The 17,662-nt window shown below is 38.9% G+C and overlaps 1 protein-coding gene across 6 annotated transcripts in view; it reads left to right on the forward strand.

Moving 5' to 3' along the window:
• mtmr4 (myotubularin related protein 4) overlaps nucleotides 1-17,662 on the forward strand; it is a 121,248-nt gene that overhangs the window by 87,961 nt on the left and 15,625 nt on the right. For all 6 annotated transcript variants that reach the window (XM_072243731.1, XM_072243737.1, XM_072243734.1 and 3 more), the window contains 6 exons: nucleotides 4,698-4,811; nucleotides 7,933-8,117; nucleotides 8,900-9,025; nucleotides 11,461-11,572; nucleotides 13,082-13,277; nucleotides 17,240-17,425. In XM_072243731.1, the coding sequence (XP_072099832.1) occupies nucleotides 4,698-4,811; nucleotides 7,933-8,117; nucleotides 8,900-9,025; nucleotides 11,461-11,572; nucleotides 13,082-13,277; nucleotides 17,240-17,425 (919 nt within the window). The remainder of the gene's footprint in view (nucleotides 1-4,697; nucleotides 4,812-7,932; nucleotides 8,118-8,899; nucleotides 9,026-11,460; nucleotides 11,573-13,081; nucleotides 13,278-17,239; nucleotides 17,426-17,662) is intronic.

Here is a 17,662-nt window from a genome sequence, read left to right on the forward strand (position 1 = left end):
ACACTATTTTAAAAACTGTTCACTTTAAGCACAGTTTAGTGTCTAACAGCTGCACAAGTGCCATACGTCTGATACTAGTTAGAAACTGTTCAGCAACCATCTCCTACTCCAATTAAGCAGCATAGTACCCTAAATAAATGAAAGAAATCTGGATATTTTCTCGATTTAGTTTTGGTTCTTTAAAAGTTGAACCAAATAAGTGGCTACCCTGCTTAAATGATGGCCCAATCAATAAAGTATGACTATGACTAACCAGAATCTACTGTATATTGAAGAGGCATATGAAAGGTGCTTGCCAGAGAGATTCACGTCCTCTGAGCTTGACTTGGACAAAGGGTGCCAATGAGGAGGATCTTTTCTTCCAGTATTTCATGGAACTGAGCACAAGATGGTCTTTGTCTCAGCTGGTTAACCTTTTGACATCAACTGTAACTGCAATAAATTGGTAATCAGGAACTTCCTAAATGAGTGGCTGTGTGTATGGGTTTCTGACTGTGTAATTGTGGCCATCTTGTAACACTGCTGTTTGTGATCTGGGTCTCAATGGGAAGGGAGTACTGCAGTTGGAAGCGGTATCCAAGAGGAAGAATGCTGAAGTGGAGCTTCCAATTTACAATGTGATTTCACAGGATATGATATTTCTTCCTTCAGTGCTTTGTTTCTCAGAGTGTTACTCTGGAAGTTAAAACATCCAAGATCCTAGATCCTAACTTCACCATTGAACCTGCAGATAGGAGAGGTGCTGTAGTAGTCTGACATACTGACCTCTACCTTGCTGAGGCCCAGTGCCAACTCTGACACCTCCTCTTACTTGCCCCTCATACAGGACTCCACTAAGGATAACCAGGCTCCCACATCATCACCAACCTTATTGACTCTGGGGATTTCCCATCCACCGCCAGCAACCTCATAGTTCCCGCACCCACATCTCCCATTTCTACCTCTTACCCAAGACTCACAAACCCATTTGTCCAGGTAGACCCATTGTTTCAGCTTGTTCCTGCTTCACTGAACTTGTGTCTGCACACCTTGACTCTAGTTCTGTCCCTTCCTGCCTACCTCTGTGACACTTCTTACGCTCTGGGTCTTTTCAATGATTTCAGGGTCCCTGGCTCTTGTCTTATTTTACTATGGACGTCCAGTCTTCTGCACCTCCATCCCCTGTCAGGAATGCCTCAAAGCTCTCTATTTTCTTTTCTGGACAGACCTAACCAGTTCCCCTCCACCACCACTCTCCTCAGCCAAGCAGAACTTGTACTCCCTCAAAATAATTTCTCCTTTTGCTCGTCCCACTTCCTTCAAACAAAAGGGGCCGTGGGTCCCAGCTAAGCCTGACTGTTCGTTGGCTACATGGAACAGTCTGTATTCCAAGCCTACACTGGTGACTGTCTAGCACTTTTCCTACGCTACATCAGCAACTGAATTGATGCTGCTTTCTGCACCCATGCTGATCTTGTTGACTTCATCCACTTTGCCTCCAACTTCCAACCTGCCCTCAAATTTACCTGGTCCATTTCCGACACCTCCCTCCCCTTTCTTGATCTATTTCTGTAGACAGCTTATCCACTGATATCTATTATAACCTGTGGACTCCCACAGCTACCTGGACTGTATCTCTTCCCACCCTGTTATTTGTAAAAACGACATCCCCTTCTTTCAATTCTTCTGCCTCCACGGCATTTGCTCTCAGGATAAGGCTTTTCATTCTGGAACAAAGATGTCCTCCTTTTTCAAAGAAATGGGCTTCACTTCCTCCATCATCAATGCTGCCCTCAACTGCATCTCTTCCATTTCACACATGTCTGCTCTTACCCCATCCTCCCATCATCCTACCAGGGATAGGGTGTCTATTGTCTTCATCTACCACCCCGCCATCTTCAATGGGATCCGACTGCCAAACTCATCTTACCCACCCCCACCCCCCACTTTCTGCTCCCTACATGACACCCTTGTGTATTCGTCCTTCCCCACTGGCTCTTATCCTTGCAAGTGGAACAAATACTACACCTGCTCCTGCACCTCTTCCCTCACTACTATTCAGGGCCCTAAACATTCCTTCCAAGTGAGATGACTCTTCACCTGTAAGTCTGTTGGGGTGGCCTCCTGTATATTGGTGAGACCCGACGTAGATGGGGAGACTGCTGCGCTGAGCACCGACGCCAGAAAAAGTGGGATCTCCCAATGGCCTCTCATTTTAATTCCACTTCCCGTTCCCATTCTGATATGTCCATCCATGGCCTCCTCCACTGTCGTGACGAGGCCACACTGAGGTTGGAGGAACAACACCTTATATTCTGTTTGGGTAACCTCCAACCTGATGGTATGAACACTGACTTGTTGAACTTCTGTTAATACCCCCCACCCCCCCTTCACCGTTTTCCATCCCCTTTTCCCTCTCACCTTATTGCCTCCCCCTTTTCTTTCTTCCATATCCTTCTGTCTCTTTTACCAATTTACTTCCCAGCTCTTTACTTCATCCCCTCCCCCTTCAGGTTTCACCTATCACCTTGTGCTTCTCTCTCCCCTCCCCCACCTTTTAACTACTCCTCAGCTTTTTTTCTCCAGTCCTGCTGAAGGGTTTCAGCCCAAAACTTTGACTGTACTCTTTTCCTAGATGATGCCTGGCTTGTTGAGTTCCTCCAGCATTTTGTGTGTATTACTTTGATCTCTAACATTTGCAGATTTTCTTTAGTGTATGAAGTAATTGTTCCTTCAGATCTGATGCAGGACAAAAAACACAAAGATGATGAACACAATAATAATAAAGATATGCAATAAATATAAGTACGCAAGATAGCTTGTATGCATAGGTTGGTTGTATGTTCATAAAGTGAAGTTAGGCACAGGAGTGTATACATAAGGTGACTGACAGGAGTAGTGATGGTTGAGGGTGGGTTAGTGGGTGGAGTTGTTGGCCAACCTTACTGCTTGTGTGAAGTAGCTGTTTTTGAGTCTGGTGGTCTGGCATGGATGTTATGTAGCCGCCTCCCTGATGAGAGTGGGACAAACAGTCCATGAGCAGTCCATGGGATCCTTCATGATATTACTGGCACTTTTCTGCCACCCTTCTGTGTACACCTCCTTGCTGGTGGGTGTGCTGGTGATGTGTTGGGCAGTTTTGACTACCTATGTAAAGCCTTCCTGTCCACCACAGTTTTTAGATTTTACATATTAATATAGATGTTGTAGCATTAAATATAAAGGACCTTAACTATTTTGTTTCAGAAGAATCAGAATCTGGTTTATTATCACTGGCATATGACGTGATATTTAACTTAGCAGCAGCAGTTCAATGCAATATACTATAGAAGAGAAAAAATAAATAAGTAAATCAATTACAATATACATATATTGAATAGATTTAAAAAGTGCAAAAAACAAATATACAGTATATCTTTTTTAAAAAGTGAGGTAGTGTTCAAGGGTTCAATGTCCATTTAGGAATCAGATGGCAGAGGGAAGCAGCTGTTCCTGAATTGCTGGGTGTGTCTTTCAGGCTTCTGTACCTCCTACCTGATGGTAACAGTGAGAAAAGGGCATGGGCTGGGTGCTGGAGATCCTTAATAATAGATGCTACCTTTCTTAGACACTGCTCCTTGAAAATGTCCTGGGTACTTTGTAGGCTAGTACCAAGATGGAGCCGTCTAAATTTACAACCCTCTGCAGCTCCTTTTGGTCCTGTGCAATAGCGCACCCCCTCCCCTCCACCATACCAGACAGCAATGCTGCCTGTTAGAATGCTCTCCATAGTACATCTATAGAAGTTTTCGAGTGTATTTGTTGACATGCCAAATCTCTTCAAACTCCTTATTAAGTATAGCCACTGTCTTGCCGCCTTTATAATTACATCGATATGTTGGGGCCAGGTTAGATCCTCAGAGATTTTGACACCCAGGAACTTGAAACTGCTCACTCACTCCACTTCTGATCCCTCTATGAGGATTGGTATGTGTTCCTTCGCCTTACCCTTCCTGAAGTCCACAATCAGCTCTTTTGTCTTACTGACGTTGAGTGCCAGGTTGTTGCTGTGGCACCACTCCACTAGTTGGCATATCTCACTCCTGTACGCCCTCTCATCACCACCTGAGGTTCTACGAACAATGGTTGTATAGTCAGCAAATTTATAGATGGTATTTGAGCTATGCCTAGCCACACAGTCATGGGTATAGAGAGAGTAGAGCAGTGGGTTAAGCACACACCCCTGAGGTGCACCAGTGTTGATCGTCAATGAGGAGGATATGTTATCACCAATCCGCACAAGTTGTGGTGTTCGGTTAGGAAGTAGAGGATCCAATTGCAGAGGGAGGTACAGAGGCCCCGGTTCTGTAACTTCTCAATCAGGATTGTGGGAATGATGGTATTAAATGCTGAGCTATAGTCGATGAACAGCATCCTGACATAGGCGTTTGTGTTGTCTAGGTGGTCTAAAGCCATGTGGAGAGCCATTGAGATTGATTGTGTGTATGTGCGAATGCATGCTCTGTATAGCTTGTGCACAAATTTGACTACTGAGTGCACGTAAGGCATTTGCATCAAATTCCATAATCACCTTGCATACCTTTGAGTCATCTCCCCATCTGATTTTTTAAAAGTGCAAAGAATCTGAAACCACTATATACACCATTTATATACAGCTGACTTTTGTCTATTTCTATAAAGAGATGGCATTTAATTTTCTGTACCATTTGTTTCTGCAGGTTATGTACTAGTTACCCTCAAAAGCTGCTTGTTCCAGTGTGGATCACAGATAAGGAACTTGAGAGTGTTGGAACCTTCAGGTCTTGGAAAAGGATTCCTGTGGTTGTTTACAGGTAAATTTATTGAAGTTCAGTTTTTTGATAATCACTCATTCTCAGTGCAAGTTTCCTACGAGAAACCTATAAATAAATAAGATTAGATTTTCAGTATCTTGTATGTGGATTAAAGTATGTCCTTAATGAACAGTGAGTAATCTTACTGTAGATAGAGCATCTTTCCTTGTGGAAATGGAGATTAATAAACTTGTTCAGAAATTTATAATACATGTGAAACTATGTAGGATACAATTTACACGCCAACAACTGCTTAAGGAGGAGCAAGTTGAGATATCTTTGCCAACATATTTTTCCTCCGTCAAGTCAAAAAAAAATTATTCATTGATCTTTTTGTTCAAAGAAATTTGTGCTAATTTCACATATCCCTTAATAATTTGTGAAGAAGTTGCATACATCAGCAAGCTTACTAGAAATGCAATAAACTATTTCATGAACTCCTGTCCTGTAATATCACCAAAAACTTAGTAAGAATTTTGTTGGCTCATCCTGTTGTTGTTTTTTTTTTAAACCATTGATTAAACACAACTTTCCTAATATCGTCCTAATAACTTAGTTCTCAAACCAGCAAACCTTCCATGTGGCAGCCAACTTGTGGATAGTAAAATCCTGCAAGCAGATTAATAACTGTCCTGTTTTACTGTAGCTGTACTTGAAGCAGCTGATAGGGAGACAAACGTAAACTCAGGATAACTAGGTCAGCTCAATATGTAAGTTTTAAAAATAATTCTGTCAGAATATATGCTTTCTGAAGAAGACTGTAAATCGATGCATCTAGGGGGTTGGGGATTCAATGACTGATAACTTGTACAGGTTGACTATCCCTTACCTGAAAATCCCAAGTCCAAAAATCTCAGAAATACAATTTTTTTTTTTTTTTTTTGAGTTCTGACATGATGTTAGTAATGGAAAATCCCACAAGATGCTGAAAGTTTCCCAGGCAACATGCAGGTCTCTGTGCAGCATAGGCAGTTCTGAGAAGTGATGTTCCATATGAAATGAACAGAAGTTAATCAAAAATAGAAAAACACTGCATGAAGCAAAAAATGAAGAACTCGATCATGTACTGAAAGTGTCTCAGTATTAGAGTGAATATATGCCACTTAATGGTATGCTGATCATGACGAACTGACAATTGAAGGGAATTGTGAATATTCAGCAGATTGGTTGCAGAAATTTAAGGAAAAGCACGGCATTACATTTTGTTAAAGATTTTTAAAAAATTAATGATAAAGTGACTCAAATTCATTGAGCTTGCCAAGATTGTCGCTGATGAAAATCTTAAAACCAGAACAAGTCTACAGTGCTGATTGTTTTTATAACCTTCAAATCAAAATCGCATCGTAGGTGGAGACTGGTAATCCTCCCAGTGCTGCTTTTGTTACCCTACACAAATAATTTCATTATATTAATGTATTTAATAGATATCCACATAATTTGAACTTCAAATCCAGCCACTGATCATTACTTGCCAATATTAAAGATGGACTTGAAAACAATATGACCTTTAACTTTTATTGTAGCGTTATACATTAAAAGGTGGCAAAATATAATTGTATTTGAAATGCATTATGAAGTAAAGAACTGGACAAAATGAAGAATATTGAGCATAAGCTGTCTAATATTTTTCCCCAGTAAGTACGTATAGTACATATGCACATTCACCAGTCACCACTTCCAATTAGTTGCCTAACATGCGCTACTGCGTATCATCCATTCTCTCACACATCACATTACCTTTCATGTGGTCCTAAATTTTTTTCCTTTTCAACGAAGTTCATATGTTTAAGGGTTATCCACTTGATCTTGGAGGAAACCAGTGAGCATCATACTGCTTGCATTCAGGTGGGCTTTGCTGGCTTAAGGGCAGTGTTTTCAGGCAGACTGTTGGTGTTCTATCCTCTGAATCGGAACATTGCCCAAATGTATTTTTGCTCATGGAAGTCTGTAGGGGACGGTTTCAGAGGAGATAACATTATGAATATAAATTAAGAATCAGAATCAGTTTATCAAACCTTGAATCTGCTCTGCAATCATGCAAGATTATATCTGATTTAATTACAGCCTCATATATGATGCATCCTTCGTGCCTACAGTATGTTTTCACCATCTTGTTTATTAAGAATATACCTGTGCCTTAAAAATATTTCCAAGACTCTGCTTTTATCAGCCTTTGGGGAAGACTGTTCTTGATCCAGTAAGAGGGGAAAAAAAATTAACCTCATCGGTCTTAAATGAATTTTTAACAAGTAACTTTATCTCAACCTCCCAATTCTAGATTCTTTCACAAGAAAAATCCTTCAAATCCATTCTGTCAAGCCCCTTCATGTCTTTTGTATGCCTCAATCAAGTCATTTCTTCCTCCTTAACTCCAGTGAATCAAATGTGACGTCTTCAACCTATCCTGGTAACTTACCCTGATAACCTACGCTAAATAACTGAAGCCTTGCCAACCAATTTTCCCAGCAACGACAGTAGCAGTATGCAAACTTTTCCGGTTACTTTGAAAACCTGCATTCTAACTTGCATAGCTGTTGGAGTTCCTGATTCTCAACATCTTGGAGTTCTGCCCTCTGTTGGCATTTGCATAATGTTTCTTTTCTCTCGTTCTTGCTAAAATGGGCAATTTCACATTTTCCAAAACTTTGCTCGTTCATTTTCCAATCTTTAGCTCTCTGCAGCCTCTACTGTATGTCCCTTGCACAACACACTTTCCTTCCGATGTATCCATCAACTAATTTAGTAACTAGGTCTTTTTATTCCTTCATCCAAGGATAAAGCTAATAAAATATGGAGCATCATCTACTAGTAACAGTGTGAAAACAGTCTCTTAAAGGATGTACAAACTGAAATACTATATCTTTTCAGGCTGAGAACCCAGTTTCTAAATTCTGGCTTTAGATTTCCTTGCATTCAGCAACATTAGGAGGGTATATTCTGATTTGGATTTTTTCATAATACGATAATGTCATGCCCATCATTTGAGGGCCCATTTATTTCTCGACCTAAGTGTATACGTGGTATTTGAACTCAATTATCTTAAATGTTGGGAATGCAAAAGTACTGAGATACTTGAAACTTTGTGGTTACTTTGTTAGGATGATTGTTGTATCTCTTCTAGACACATGCGGAATGGTGCTGTGATTTCACGCTGCAGTCAGCCAGAAATTAGCTGGTGGGGTTGGAGAAACGCTAATGATGAATATCTGGTGACATCTATTGCGAAAGCCTGCAATTTGGATCGAGGAACAAAGATAAATGGAAAGGGCAAGAATGAGGGAACTGATCTATCTGACGCAGAATTTGGTGAGAAGCAGACCAGAAAGCACTCTTGTGCTTAATGGAAAGCAGGTTTTAATTAAGATAATTTAATTGTTCTGCTACGTCCTGTTATACGGCTGTTAATTCATGCTAGAATAAAGCATGGATGCCCTCCAGCTTATTGCATAACTCTATTCCGACAAATGAGCCAAGAAAGCTAAATTTAACCATGTAAGCATTCCAGTCAGGCTCAGTCTTGCGCCTGCTGGTATACCTATTGCATGCACTTCCCGCAAAAGCGCAGCCATTCGCATTCACTTTATTTTAAAAAGTTTAACAGCTGGCCTTGGAGAACTGTTTTTTTTTTTTTTTTTTGGAGCTTGATCAATAAGAATATTTGGGGGTGGGGGGTTTGGATAAAGTGTTGTTGATATGTTCAGAGGAATTACAATTTTTAAATAAGAATTTGTAAAATGCAAACACAGAAATAGACAAGCGAGGTTAACCATTTGGTGTATCAGATGACAATGTCATTCACTCATGAAAGACCAATTCAGGTCAATGGTCTTGAATATTGCTGAGTTAAGTTTTATCTCAGAGCATAGCTCAGCCCTTTTGTTCCAGGAAAGGAATGATAGTTGAAATATTCAGATGCATCTAGCTTAATGTGATCTGAAAAATCAGTGGACTTGACAATAAGAAAATGAACTCCAGGATCTTCCTTTTTAATCCCCTTCCCCTTATTGCCTAGTGTATCTGTGACAATGGGTTGAAGATCAAGCTGTGTCAGTGGCTAAAAATTAAAATGTAATGATCTTTTGTCCTAGATTCATCCATTACAGGATCTGTGGCAGAGAGTGGAGGAACTCCTCAGAAGTTGCTTATTTTGGATGCAAGGTCATACACTGCAGCTGTAGCCAACCGCGCGAAGGGTGGAGGCTGTGAGTGTGAAGGTATGCATCGCAGAGTGAAGAATGCCTTTCTGAATCAGAAGCAAAGTAAATCCTGTGGCTGAAGTAACTTGAATACATTGCCTTGGGCAATAGATATTCAAAGAGTACTATACTCACAATAGGGTTAATACCGTAGGCAGCATCGGTGCCGTAATGAGTGCTGTTGCTTTACCACTGCAGCGATCCAGATTTTATCATGTTCTGCTGAATGCTCTGGTTTCCTCCCACATCTGTTAGTTGATGGGCTTGTGAGTATAGGTTCCAGAGTTTCAGGGAAATAAGGAGAGTGGAAATGTTATGGTAAATGATCTGCTAGGGAGATGGCATAGACTCCAGTGGGCCAAGAAGCCCACTGTAATCTTGTGTTGTAATAGTAAATAGTCATGATGTCAGGATATAACCCTGGAAAGGCTACTGGAGAACGCTATTGCATGTGTGTCTCAATACATAGAGAAATGTTCCTATCATTTCGTTCACATGCCTCCACAGAGAGACAAAGATTTAAGCATAATAAGTCTTGTGTACATTTTTGGTTCTGGATTACAGATTCTGTAGATGTGTTCAATCAAATCCTCAAATGGCAATAAACAATAGTTAAGGTTCAAACTACCACTCATGAGATGGCTTTTTGTGTAAGTGACTTAGTCTTGCAGTCACTCAAAAGTGGCTTGTTCCAGCATATAAAGTTTGGAAAAAGTGGTTTATAAATAGTATTCCCTGAGGTAAATATGTTTGTTCTCAGAAGTCTGTTCTTAAAAATGATAGTACGTATGACAGAATAGTCCTGACATTGACTATTATGTTTTCCCAGCATGTCACATTGTAAATGATGCAGAAAGGAAGATGGAAGGAGACAAAACATCCAGTGGCTTCTTGGGATTTTTTTTTGTGTATGCTATGAGTTCTTTATTTAATTTATTGGGATACAGTCCTTCTGGCCCTTTGAGCCACGCCGCCCAGCAATCCCCCGATTTAATCCTAGCCTAATCACAGGACAATTTGCAATGACCAATTAACCTTCCAACCAGTAAATCTTTGGACGGTGGGAGGAAACTGGAGCACCTAAGGAAACCCCACCGTAGTCAGTGGGAGAACATAACTAACTCCTTACAGGCAGCGGCAGGAAATCTGAAGCAGAGGATCAAACCCATGTCTTGTGAAAAATTATTGCACGTGTTACATTTCTTGCTATAAACTGAATGCATGGATTGATTAAAACATAAAAAATTTAAATAAACAAGTAATTTTGCACTATGCCTTCAGTAGTGAGATTTTCTTATACAGTAAATGAACATGAATTTTTGATTTGGTCAGCAATGATTATATGTTTGAATTTATGACTATATGTCTGATTTTTTTCTTTTAAGGAAACAGCTTTTTTTGTTTGTTTTTTCTTTCTATTTTGTTATGGGGTTTTAATTTTGCTTTAGATTAGAATAAAATATACCTTTTCAATACTATGGTTAATTTATAATACATAGTTATGGGGAGGTTCAATCTTGTTTCTGTTTCCATAATACCATAATGTATTTTGTATTCGTCTATGCAAGTAATTAATAAAAATATTGAAAAAGAAATGAACATGAATCCTTACAAGGATGCAGATTAGGATGTCTTAATGTATTGATTTAGTCAGATTATGATTATTTTGGGGATGTAGATATGAGTGAAATTTGAAAACTTTTTAAGATGGTTAATTTTATTTTTTGCTTATCTGGTTGTAACATTTTATATATCTGAACAATGTTGAAACAACCTTTGCCATTAAAGTTACCTAAAATAACAAGTAGGTCCACCAATAATTGGTTTAAACTGGTAAAATCATAAAAATCAAGCAAAATTACTGTAATTATGGTTTTAGTTGGCTGCTGTTAAATACAGCAGGAGAATTAATTACAATTGCTTTTTATCAGTAAAGAAGTAAGAGAATAATTATTTTGTTGGCTGTCTTCCAGCCTGTTTTGTCCTTGGCTTGAGAAGAACATTAGTTATATTTGTCACATGTTCATAGAAAGATGCAGTGAAATGTCGATGACTACACAGTCCGGTATGTGCTGAGAGCAGACTGAAAGTTATGCCTTGCTTCTGTTGTCAACACAGCATGCCCACAACTTACTAACCTTAACCTGTATATATTTGAAATGTGGGACGAAACTGGAACACTTGGAGGAAACACACATTATCGTCGGAAGAATGTACAAATTCTTACTGACTGCAGTGGAAATTGAACCTGAATTCTGTGATATGGATGTCCAGCAGTTCGGGTCGAAGCAGCTGATGCTCTAACTGCTACACTATTGTTTTAAAACTTGGCTAAAATCATGGCCAAGTTGATAATAACTATTAATTATTTACAGAAGATTAACAGTGGATTGATTCTGGATACACTTTTCTCCTTCACTCAAATTTACTGATCCTTATTTTTTTGTTTGCAGAATATTATCCAAATTGTGAAGTGATGTTCATGGGAATGGCAAACATTCATTCAATCAGGAATAGCTTCCACTCACTCCGAGCTGTGTGTAGTCAAATGCCAGACCCTGGAAAGTGAGTGTTGAAAACTGCTTTGAAGTTAAAATTCCACTCCTGATGTTTCCTATGTTTATCACTTACAGCACATATAATGCTAATATGTGTATGTGCATGTACATTATAAAGGCCTTATGCTTCTAGATTCATGATGATACAAAAATTGCTTTCAAAAAGTGTCTCAAAACTAAATGCAGGAAGGTAAACGCCAGGGTAATAGAGAAAGATTAAAAGGTTGTTCAAATGGAGTTTCGAAAGGAGAACACTGCATTAAGGTAGAAATTCAGTTTAAGACATCTGCTGAAGGCAAGGAATTTCACAAATGATTATTCAAATGGTTTGCTTTAAAATTAAGTACGGTTTATTATGCACTATAGGAGTGGCTGCCTAAGTATGGGCCATGAAAAAATTTAAACACCTTGATATGAATTGTAAATTTGTATTTTAAGGGTATTATGAGCCCACATAGATCGAGGTTAGGCAATGGGTGCATCGCAATTGTTATGGGAGTTTTGGATGAATTGATTATGGAGGAGATAGAATTCAAAGCTAGCAATGGTATTGAAATGATTGAATTGGAGTGAGTGTATAGACGGTGAATTCAGCAGTAGATAACTGACTTATGACTGATTCTGTGAAATGTATGTCCAGCAATTCAGGTAGAAGTAAATATTGAGATTGATTGTCTGGAATGGGGGATGGAAAGTGGTGATACATTTCTGTAGTTTGTGATCTTATTGGTCTTAACGTTTAATAAGAGGAAATGAAAGTTCATCAGTGACTTGTATTGAACAAGTAGGCAAGGGAACAATCAGTTCTGGTGGTGGAGAGGTAACAGCTGCATATAAGCTGGCCTCAAAGCTGAACATAAGGTTGCCAGGAGAAGAGGTCATCTATAAATTTGGAGCATCCTTGCAGTAATAGTCTGGAATGCATATAAAAGTGATTGTTGGCATTGCACTTGCTGTGACCAGGAAGGTACAAGTCCACCGTTGTGAGTTTATATCAAGTTGTGAAATAGTCGGTTGATGCAATAATTTACTCTGGTCACAGTGACAGAAAATATAAATTGCCACTTTTATTTATGCCATAGAATTCAGGTGGAAAGATAAAATAATAAATTCAACAATGTTGGAAAAATGGGCAAAAAATTAAGAAATAATAGTGGAGGAAAGATTGGATCAATTTTTTTTCTGGGCAAGTAAGACAGACTTTAAAAATGAGGGATTGTGCTTTTGTAGAGGGAACTGATAACTAGAAGCAGAGATGTGATGAAAATGAGCAGTACTTCATGCAGGTGCACCTGTTGTATATGCCTATCGTACTTGTGTATGAAGTAGAAAGACTCATCCCTTGAGTTTGCAATGGATGCAACAATTTGTACTTGGTTTTAACTAGTAAACAAATTTAAATTATTATTAAGTGAACATACCAAATTCAATGGAGTGGATATTCTTTGTTTAATATGTTATATTTACAACCTTATTTTGCACTTAATAGTTTGTGTTCCCCATGTTTATTTGATAGTTGGCTTTCAGCGTTGGAGAGTACCAAATGGTTACAACATTTATCTGTGATGTTGAAAGCTGCTGTGCTGGTGACAAATATGGTGGATAGAGAGGGGAGACCTGTCCTTGTCCACTGTTCTGATGGCTGGGATCGCACTCCGCAAATAGTGGCACTGGCGAAGATCCTATTGGATCCTTATTATAGGACAATTGAGGTACGATTAAATACTGTATTTTACCCAAGACAGTCTATTGATGATTTATTACATACTGTTGCTATAATTTTCAGGTAACCAGTTTGAAACGATCTACCTCATTTGGGTAGAATGTTTGCTGATTGGCCTTTAGAGACGTATTTACATTCAATAGGAACAATGAATGAGGGTAAAATATATTTGGGTCCCTTTTCAGAATATGACAGTTGAGTGGATTGCATACAAAGTAAAATCTCTTGCTAAGTAGCTGAAATGAAAAATGTTTGTCTTTAGTAAGGAACCAAGGGGCAAATAACTTAAAATTATTAATACTGTATGGACTGTGGGAAAAGACAAAGAGGTAACACATTCCCTGGACTTGATGGCCTACATACCCGGATCCTCAAAAAATGTGGATGTACAAGTAATTGGAAATGAAATACTAAAATTCTTTGGATTGTGAACATTCCAGAGGTTTTGAAAACAGCATAAAACATGGAGGGAGACACAAAAAATAACCTTTCTGCCTTATCAGAAAAATGTTGTTGAAAGATAACTGAATACTTGGAAAAACCGCAATGTGACTTGGTAAATGAAAGGGAAATTGTTTTGGTCAAGAAAACATTTTTGGATTGAGAGGGTCTGTCTAGTGAGGTGGAACAGAGACTAAAGCTGCTTGTAATTATGAAACTGTTTTCGATGAAATGACCATGTAATATATCCAAGTTTTTTGATGATGCAAAGCTTGGTGGCAGTGTGGGCTTTGAGAAGGACGCAAGGAGGCTTTAGCTAAGAGTAAGCAAGTTAATTGAATTAACAAGGATATTGCAGATGACAAGAAATGTGGTCATCCACGAGTGAAAAAATTAGAAAGGTAGGGTAATTGTTTTTAAAAGTACAATTGGTGTTGTTCAGAGGAATCTGAGGAACAAAAATGCTACTATTATTGTGGCAAGCAAGAATATACTTGGAATGTTATGTACAGATCTAGCTGCCTAATTGGTAAAGTTATACATGCAATTGAAGAATTATAGTGAGGCAACACTTCACTTGTGAGTCTGTTGGGGTCATCTATTGCATCCGGTGCTCCCGGTGTGGCCTGCTCTCCATTGGTGAAACCCGACGCAAATCGGGGGACCGCTTCATCAAGCACCTCTGCTCCACCCGCCACAACAGACAGGATCTCCCAGTAGCCACCCACTTCAACTCTGCTTCCCATTCCCATTCAGATATGTCCATACATGGCCTCCTCTACTGCCGTGATGAGGCTAAACTCAGTTTGGAGGAGCAACACCTCATATACTGTCTAGGTAGTCTCCAGCCCCTTGGTATGAACATAGAATTCTTCAACTTCTGGTAATTTCCCCCCCCCCCCCCATCCCTGTTTCACTGTGTCCCCTCCCCCAGCTGCTTATCACCTCCCTCATGGTTCCGCCTCCTTCTACTACCCATTGTGTTTTCCCCAGTTCCTCCTTCACCTTTCCTGCCTATCACCTCCCTGCTTCTCCTCCCCCACCCCTTTATCTTTCCCCTTACTGGTTTTTCACCTGGAACCTACCAGCCTTCTCCTTCCCACCCTCCCCCCACCTTCTTTATAGGGCCTCTGCCCCTTCCCTCTTCAGTCCTGACGTAGGGTTCCGGCCCGAAACATTGTCTCATCGTTTCCACGGCTGCTGTCCGACCTGCTGAGTTCCTCCAGCGTGTTGTGAGTGTTGCTTTGACCCCAGCATCTGCAGATTATTTTGTGTTGAAGAATTATAGTGAAAGTTGACTAGTGATTCTTGTATTAGCAGATTTGGGTTAAGTCAACTGGGTTTATATTCTCTTGTGCTTAGAAAATGAGGGATAATATCACTGAATTGTAGAATTCGTATGTGCTTGATAAGTTCAACAAGGATGATGTTTTCTTTGGCTGGAGATGAAAATGAAGGGTATGCCATTCAGAACAGAAATGAGCATAAATTCCTCTACCCAGAAGTAACTGACCAAAAAGAACACTGGTGAAGCAGTCTGAGTATATTCAAAGATTGACAATTTTGCATATTAAGTGAATGGAAGGATAGTGTTAATACTTGAGGTAAACTATCAGCAGTGAATGGGAGGATTGAATAGCTTGCACCACCACTATACATGTTCTTGCTTGGAACTAAGTGGCATTATGCTGAAAGCAGGAATTCAACTTAGATCGAGTTTTCTACCCAAGTATGCTGTGAATTTTCAGTTCTTGATTATACTCAAGACTAAGATTGAAGAAGCTTGATGAATTTTGAGTTTAGAAAAGAAAACATTGAGAATATTGATGGTGTTGCTTATCAGGTTTAAGGAGTCAGGTGGGTCATCTATTTGTTTTCATAATTTAATGATTGAATAAAAACTGGGAGGCTGATTTTCGCACTTGCATGTGAATGGTAGGTTCTTACAATTTCTGAACTTGGTTAGTATAAAATTTCTTGGCTGATATCAAACCAGGACCACCCTATTCTGAAAAGTAACTGCAGACCCAGAAGTCGGTGATGATTAGAACCTAGGAAAGTAATTTAGACCACAGCAATCTTCAAAGTTCAAAGTACAGTTTTGTGCAGCATGCAGAGTCACCGATGCACACTGGCACCATCTTGAACTTGGCCTGATTTAAAGGGCATTTTCCTTGAAATCTAGTTGAAGTGTTATCAATTGGTTTAAGTCACATTGTGAAGACTCTCAGTACTTAGAGCATGTCTCAATGAGATTGCCTCATTCCTTAATTATCCAGAGAATATATGCTCATTTGAACCTAGTTTTCTTTCTCCTACAAATCAATCTGTTAAATTTTCTTCTCAGTGCCTTGAATGTAAGTGTATCCTTACTGAGATGAGGTAAAAGTGTACACACATTTGTGGCCTCACCTAAATCCTATGTAATTGTGTTGGCTGCTTCACTTTTGCACTTCAACTCTTGAATAAAGGCTAATGTACCATTTATCTTGTTGCTTATGATTTAATGAGACTGTTTTTGATAGTTTATTCCTTGTTAAACTCTAGTGTATATTACACCGAGAGTTGCTTTGTTTAGAAGTTAATAAATACTAAGCTTTGCATTTGCACATAAACTGGAAGTGGGCTAAAATGCAAAATTGATATAGTCCAACCGTGGAGTTGCATCAAGTTTCTCTCCCTTTAAAATTTGTCCTGAATACCTAGTGTCTGCATCAAGTATCTTAAAGTAGCACTATGACAGTCATTATATAATACTTTGTACTATATATGAAGTAACTGTGGCCTTGAGCAATTTTGTGTTTATTTAAGTCTGTGCCTCCTCAGGTTTAGAGTTGTTCAAACCTTTCACAAAGGATTTGCAGTTAGCAAAGAAGAGACTATCATCCTCTTTGTGGATTGGATTTAAGCCCATGTCAGAAGCAGAACAGAAGCATCCTACACTTAGGGATGCTAGAAACCTGTGGAGAGTGAAGCAGAGTTAATGTTTCAGGCTGTTGATCTTTCATTAGAATTGAAAAGAAATAAGAGGAAAGACATTGCCACTGTTTTCTAATTAGATTGCATTCCTATGACCATTCTCCTGGCAAATCTTAAACTAACATCAGTAGTTTGGTGTGTCATGGTAGAACTCTACCTTGATAAATGTATTTATTGTTTAATAAAATTAAGTAAGGTAAAATAAATAATTTGCCTTTTGTACATTGAAGTATTCCCTGGTGATTTAAGTTCTTGTTAATTTCTTTCAGTTTTCTGTGTTTATTCATGCTGAATCCAAGAAGGGCAGTAGAACATAAATCTTGCTGATTTAAAATTTTTGATATGACGAGTCATGAATACTTGAAATTTAAAAGATTTTAGTTGAAAAACCACCATTGCAAGTAGTATAAATTATCATTTCAGGTGGTGCTAATAATTCATTCTGGTGCTGATGAGAATTCTGTTTTGTAGAAAATTGACATTGTATTCTGTTAATACTGTAAGATATTCATTGTTATATTACTTTTACAGGGATTTCAGGTTCTGGTGGAAACTGAATGGCTGGATTTTGGTCATAAGTTTGGTGATCGTTGTGGTCACTCTGAAAATCTGGATGACCTGAGTGAACAGTGTCCAGTATTTCTGCAGTGGTTGGACTGTGTTCATCAGCTTTTGAAACAGTTTCCATGTCTCTTTGAATTCAACGATGCATTCCTAGTAAGGGTTCTTAATATCTGTAACATTCAGAATCTACAAATGATAAAGTGCCTTGTGTATAATTAGCTGGAATTGGTTCTGTAATTGGCAAGAATTCATTGTACAAAAAATAATCTTGTAATGTTTTTGGATGCATCATTTTCCTGTTTCATTGTCTATAGAGTTCTAAGATACATCTCTCATGTGACTAAGGCTCCTTGAAGCATTTTTACATGTTTCTGAACAGAAATATTTGTT

Source organism: Mobula birostris, chromosome 25 (genome assembly GCF_030028105.1).
Source record: "Mobula birostris isolate sMobBir1 chromosome 25, sMobBir1.hap1, whole genome shotgun sequence".
Taxonomy (NCBI): Eukaryota; Metazoa; Chordata; class Chondrichthyes; order Myliobatiformes; family Myliobatidae; genus Mobula; species Mobula birostris.